Genomic DNA, 6345 nt, shown 5'->3' with positions numbered 1-6345 from the left:
TCACGCCTTTGGAAATAGTCCCTTCTAAATCTCTTCCCAGTTTGAGTGCTCTGTCTCCTGCTGGAACCCTGACTGACAAACAGGCCCATACAGTTACCAGCACAGTCATCATGCTGCCATGTTACCACAAACATGCACAACCTCCTTCCCTCCAGGTCACACGGTCTCGCATGTGCCTTCCCACCCCCTAGCTTCCTCATTATATCCTTAATTGGGGGAAGACTTCCTGGAGAGGGTCAGCTTTGAGCCAGGTCAAGGGAGAAATCAGTCTGCAAAACCAGTCAACAGGCCCAAGACTGCCAAACGAAACTAAACAGAATCTGCTCAAGGAACTGCCAACTTAAAGAGCTGTGACAGACATGCACAAAGAAAGCGAGGACACTTGCAAAGTAAACCTCAAAACCACACGCATTTGTCTCACATTATTGACATTTATTCTTCCTGAATGTATGAATCAAAGGACTGACTCAATATACATTCTGCAGAATTCTACAAGTTCCAGGTTGTGTGTGAGTAAATGTGGCCCCCTTCTCTCTATTATCAGGTGTTTGAATAAGTGTGGTTCCTTTTCTCATTTAAAACTTTGCTGAGAGTTCTTATGTGGCCACCACCTCTTTCTGAGAAATAGGTGTGTCTCCCCAGGAGCCAGAGACAATGACCTTTGTGAGGGGCCACAGGCACACTCCCACAGGGAGAGGGCAAGGACAGTGAATGAGGGAGACAGGGATTTCTCAGACCATTTTCCCTCAAACAGGTCTTCGCCCTGTTAGACTGAGAAGCAATGGCAGCTACCAAGCTGCACCGTGACTTGTTTAACAATGATGACTATATTTTTGAAAGAAATCCTTTTCACCTTCACATTGGAAATGTTTGCTGTACTCTTAAATAATCCGATGGTGTCTCATGGACCTGTTGTAACATTTCCAATTGTACAGCGTAAGCCGAAGTCAAATGTGGCACACTCAAAGAAATTAATAATACAGGCGACTTCCCCAGAATCCAGCCCCTTGCCACTGTAAGCGAAGGGCTCCTGTGAAGTGAGGAGGGCTCAAGGTTGTTTAGGGTCCACTGGAGAAGTCTTCCTGAAGGAGGTGTCCAGGGAAGGAGCAGAATCCAGTTCAGATCCATAGAGTGGAGGCTCTGAGGAGCTGGGAGGAGCTGGAGAAAATAATTTCAAGAGCTTTAATTACCTCTTTCCCACAGCCACTCAGCCCCACCCAAATGCTTCCACGAAGACCTCTTTAAGAGGGGCCATTGTGCAGAGAAGGTGCAGGGTCAATATTGTGGAACTGGGCTCCACTGGCTCCCGCCCTGGAGGGGTGGGGGCTCCTGGGGTAAGCAGAGATTCCCTTGGGCCTTTGTCCTTGGCTGGGATCCTCACTGGTCTGAGCAGCTGGAATGGAATGTTCCTGGGATGAAAAGCCTACCCCTTCCTCCACCTCTCCCCTTATGGAGTTCCCCAGGGCCTGTGGTGGGGGTAGAGGGGAACCATTCCAAGGATTCCTGATATGGTGATGCTCTGGAGAAGCAAAGGCTCACACTGCCTGGGGGCTCTGTCCGCAGATGGGGCTCTATTATATATTTACAGATCTCCCCTCTGTGCTAGGCATTTCGTGTGATTTCTCATTTAATACTCAGATGCTAGCTCCTCAAAACACACACACACACAGAGAGAGAGGGAGAGAGAGAGAGAGAGAGAGAGACAGAGAGAGAGACTGAGAGAGAGACTGAGAGAGAGAGAGAAATTGGCACACAAATGGGAAGTCATTTGCCCAAGGTATCCCAGCTGAGAAGTGCTAGGCCAGGACTGAGTCCTTGGTCTGTCTTGTTCCAAGTGTGGGGTACTATCTGCCCCACCATAGAGCCTGTCACCCTCCTCCTCTGCCATCCCAGGCTCTTTGCTCTCCTTGGCACCAAACATTCCAACTCTTGAAGGCAAGCCCAGGCTCTGAGCATCATTGGCCTGCCCTTGCCTGAAGCCAGGTGTGCTGACTCAGCCTGACTCACCTCCAGAGCCCAGACAACCAGGCTGGGGAGCCAGCATTTGGGGGTGTGCCCAGACCTTGGAGAGGGGCGCCTTCCACCTCCCCTCTAGTATCTCATCACATCCTTCCCCAGAACCAAAGACCTGGGGTTACTGGACTCAAACATAAAGGTGAGAGCCCAGAAATCCCCCAATGGAGCCCTCATTTGCCTGATAAATGAAAAGTTGCATAGCCTATTGTATCAGGAACCCCCCACTTACAGGTTCTATGTCCTTGGGCAAGTCATCTGTCCTCCCTGACCCTCAGTTTCCTCATCCATAGAAATAAGACTAATAATCCCTACATTGCAGAATAGTTGAGAGGATTATATCAGATAATGGATGTAAAGTGCTTAGCACAGTGCCTGGCATGGAGGAGGTGGTTAATGTATTATTCCAGAACCAAGGATTCCTTTCCCCCATGACTCCTGGCCAGGGTGCAGTCAGAAGTAGGCTAGGGATCTCCCAGCTTTCCCAAATACCTCCTCCCCCTGCCTGTAAAGAGCCTCTCCATCAGTTCTGAGGGGCCTGGGCCCCTGGGCTTTTCTCCAGAGCTGGCTGTCAGGGAAGGAGAGCCTCCTGGAGACTGACCACTGCAGGCTCACAGCACCTGAGCAAAAAAGACCTGTTGCTTCAGCCTAATGTCTAGGAAGCCCCCTTGGTCCTCAGATGGTGGTGATATGTTCTGATGTCCCCTCAGGGGTGTTGTCATCAACTATCAGTGTTAAAAAATCTATGAGAGGCGAAATGACTCCAGGCTTTTACACAAAAAGTGACCAACAGGGGCAACCTCTTTCCAGGAAAGTCTCTCCTGACAGACCTTCTCCCCGAGCCCAGGGACCAGTCCAAGCAGAGGGCTTCTTTTGAGCCCCTTCTCTAAGTGACCTCCACTAAACGCTCTTCCGCAGACCCTTAAAGCTCAAGGCCTAGGAAGCCCCAGCACTGCCAGGGAAGAAGCCCCACACTGCCCTCTGGTGGCACCACACAGAGGATCCAGAGATACCCTCTCTTGAGAAGGGACTTATCCAGAGGGAGGGGCAGGTCTCAAACTAGAACCCTGAACTGGCTTCCCAGCCCCAAGCTCTAACCTGAAGAAAGTCTGTTCCCTCATTTCCCTTTGATGAGATCCCATATTCACTGGGGGCCATCAGTGTCCTCAATGCACAGATCCCTCAAGATCCCTGTAGTCGGTCCAGTGCCCAGGGCTGGGAGCCATCAAGAAAGTGTTTGGGAAGTCATGTTGGGGGAGTGTCAGTTTCCTGACCAGGGGCTATAGTTATTTGTGAAGGCCTAAAAATAGCCCTCCAGCAATACAAACTGTCCAGCCCCCAGAGGGTCACCTGGGGTGGTAACCGTTAGGGAAGGGTGCCTTGAGGAGGGCTGGGAGATACAAATCCTTAAAAGCAGAGACCCTCGCGCCAGTCCCCGGTCCCCGGGTGCACCAGGCCCCAGGTGCACGTCATGAGCGTGTGGGAGGAGATGCCCCACCTTCAGAGATCCAGTTCTTAAGGGGAGACGCCAACATCCATAGGTCAAGGGTGGAAGTAGGGGGTGGGGGAATTAAAGAGGGGGAAGGAAAAAAAAGCAGAGACCCTCTGGTTCAATGCTGCTTCTTGAGCCCCTCGACTGAGTGGATATCAATGTTTGTTGATTGGGGAGAAAATGGAGCTTCGTAGAGAGGGCCCTAGGTGGGCCTGGCAGGGGTGGGAAGGTGACTTTTAAAAGCTGGCTGAGGGATAGTGGGCAGAGCAGTGAACCGAGAGCTGGGGTTCAGGTCACTGAGTGCCAAGGCCCTTGGTGAGAAGTGGTAGGATTTCTGGAAGTAGAGCGAAGGGAGAGCTGCCTGTGACACTAGGACCAATCTCCATTTCCTGCACATAAACACCACCTTCTCCAGCAAGAGCCATCTCTAATTCTCCCCTCCCCCTGCCCCTCCTCCAAATCAGGACAAAGCTGATTACTAATAAATCCCAGAGAAAGGCAAAATTGTGACGGCACAGAGCACTTTACACCATTAGCTAAAAGCTTCTCTGGACCAAGTCCCCTCTTCCAGGCAACCCAGAAAACAAACAGTTCTGGCTGCAGCCCAGCACTGCGGCCAAAACTCCTCACTGCATCACCTCCAGAAAGTCCTTGTCCTTTCTGGGCCTCTAGACCCCAAATGACCCAGGTAGCTTCAGAAGATTCTCACTCTCTAGGGAGGCCAGAAGATGCCAGGGCCGCCCACCACTCTCCTGGCCCCCAATCTCTCAGTCTCTGAGACCTCCTCCTGGACTTCCTTTCCCCAGCTAAGAATGGGTTCAGGAAGTCCTGGATGTTAGCTGAGAGACCAGCCAAAAAGTTTGATACCTGGGGAGTGGAAATCTAATGGGGGGGCGGGGGGAGAGGTCAGGTGAGGGACCCTGGGGCTCTGCCTTTCAAAGCAGTCTACCTGACCCTCGGGACTCTAGGATTGAACCAGATTCTCATGATTCTGACTCTGATCTTATCCTATCCCCTTCTCCCCATTCCCAAGCCCTGACATGAGGAGGGACAGCTATATTCAGGGAGAGACTGAAGAAACCAGCCCAAAGAGAGGGCAGAGTTGTCCTGAGTCACACAGCAGGCAAGCCCAACACCAGCTCTCTCTAGCCCCTGCTCCTGGGCAGGGAAGAGACACTAGGAAGACGCACACAGGCCTGGGGCCTACTTCTGTCCCTTGCTGGCATGTGATCTTGCCACTCTGCAAAATGAGTACTTTAAATTAACTCCTGGTCTACGGCCATGCTACCCTGAACAAGCTCAATCCCATCTGATCTTGGAAGCTAAACAGGGTCGGACCTGGTTTGTACTTGGATGGGAGACCACCTAGGAAGACCAGGTGCTGTAGGCATAAAAAATAAATTAAAAAAATAAAAAATATAAGGGATTGTAAGCTGACAATCTAAGGTCCTAGCAAGCTGTGAGGTCAACCAAGGGTTACCTTGCCTAATAAACAAACAAACTTCTGGCTCTACCAGTGAAAGCACTACCTGTTTCTAGTTGTGATTTATGAGAATAAAACATTCTTCCATGACTTATTGGGGAAGACAGACCTCTGCCCTGTGTCAACTTCCCTACAGCCCTTCCAGAAGGTGAAGATACCCACTTCACAGACTGACAAGTTAAGCTGCAGTCAGCTTAGCTGGTGATTAGCAAAGCAGTATCTAGGCCATTCACAACTGAGTAGGGGCAGGGGAAGGAGTACCTGAAGGGCATGTGGACAAGAAGAGAAAAAGAACTCATTTCAGGTCTGGCCCTTTAAGGCCCCCCTTTCTACAAAGCCAATGACATACCTGCCCCCTTGGGGCCTGTGAAAGGATATCACCTAGCTTCATGCCTGGCAGTGCCATCTTAGCGACAGGTTGGGAGGGGGTTTCTAGGAGAGCAGATGAGGCTTTAGGCAGTTACCAAACACTGGACATCAAAGTCAGGCTGTATTCTGAGTAAAGCTGCACAAGGACACGAGAAAAATATCTGTCTCCTAGAAGTGGAAGGGCCTAAGTATAAGTATGTTGGGAACATATCCTCAGCCTGGAATTCCATCCGCCCAAATGGGAAACAAGGGCTTAGGAGAGAACTCAGGGGTACATTGCTGTGCCAGCTCCCACCCCATCCTGGGAACTGATTATTCTGTCATCCCGAAGGTATGGAGCTGGGTGGTGCCAGAATACAGCAGCCTCAAGTGCAAGACTCTTCTTACAGCCCCAAGGGACTCAATGAAAAGGCAATGCAGGTGGAGGTGAGGGTGGGGGATGCTGCGTCAGTGCACCAGCCTCCAATTGGTAAGTTTGCTGGCCAACCACACCTGGCGTCTGAGCACCTTCAATTTGTCCAACTTTACAGTGGGAACTTGGAGCTACCACCTCACTCCCCAAGAGGTTTGGGAGAGGCGGCAAAAGAAAGTGGACAGCTTTATTAGGGACCCAGCGGACTCCAGAGACCCAAAGAAGGGAGATCCTGCACCACCCCGCCCCGACCCTCGGATGCACCAGCCGCTAAGACCGCACCTCAGCTTCCTTTACTGGTCCCCCGGCCCCCTGACTGTCTCTTCCTGTGGCCCGTCAGTCCATCCATCCGCGTCGGTGACGCCGTCCATCCAGTCGGGGTCCGCAATCCTTCGGTCAGCACCTCGGCGATGGCCTGTCGATGGTGGCCAGGAGTCCCAGCGCTGAGATCAGCGCTGGGGGGAGGCGGGGCCACGGGGTGGGCTTCGGCGAAAGGGCGAGTCGGGCTCCGGGCCGTGGCCCCGCCGCAGGCGTCCGGTGCCCCAGGGCACGCAGCTACCCAGACCCAGGGCCGAG

The 6345-nt window shown here is 52.1% G+C and overlaps 1 protein-coding gene and 1 pseudogene across 1 annotated transcript in view; one reads left to right on the top strand and one right to left on the bottom strand.

The window, feature by feature from the left end:
* Positions 1-411: 411 nt before the first annotated feature.
* The window catches only part of TRNP1 (TMF1-regulated nuclear protein 1), a 6734-nt gene continuing 800 nt past the window's right edge, over positions 412-6345 (bottom strand). Inside the window, exons 2-3 of the mRNA XM_011358050.2 lie at positions 6052-6343; positions 412-1158 (exon numbers count right to left, since the gene is read on the bottom strand). Coding sequence (XP_011356352.1) covers positions 6219-6343 — 125 coding nt within the window. The 3' untranslated portion in view covers positions 412-1158; positions 6052-6218. The remainder of the gene's footprint in view (positions 1159-6051; positions 6344-6345) is intronic.
* Positions 4777-4895, top strand: LOC111738313 (annotated as a pseudogene).

Source organism: Pteropus vampyrus, unplaced genomic scaffold (assembly GCF_000151845.1).
Source record: "Pteropus vampyrus isolate Shadow unplaced genomic scaffold, Pvam_2.0 Scaffold36, whole genome shotgun sequence".
Taxonomy (NCBI): Eukaryota; Metazoa; Chordata; class Mammalia; order Chiroptera; family Pteropodidae; genus Pteropus; species Pteropus vampyrus.
This window is presented reverse-complemented; position numbering and strand designations above follow the sequence as displayed.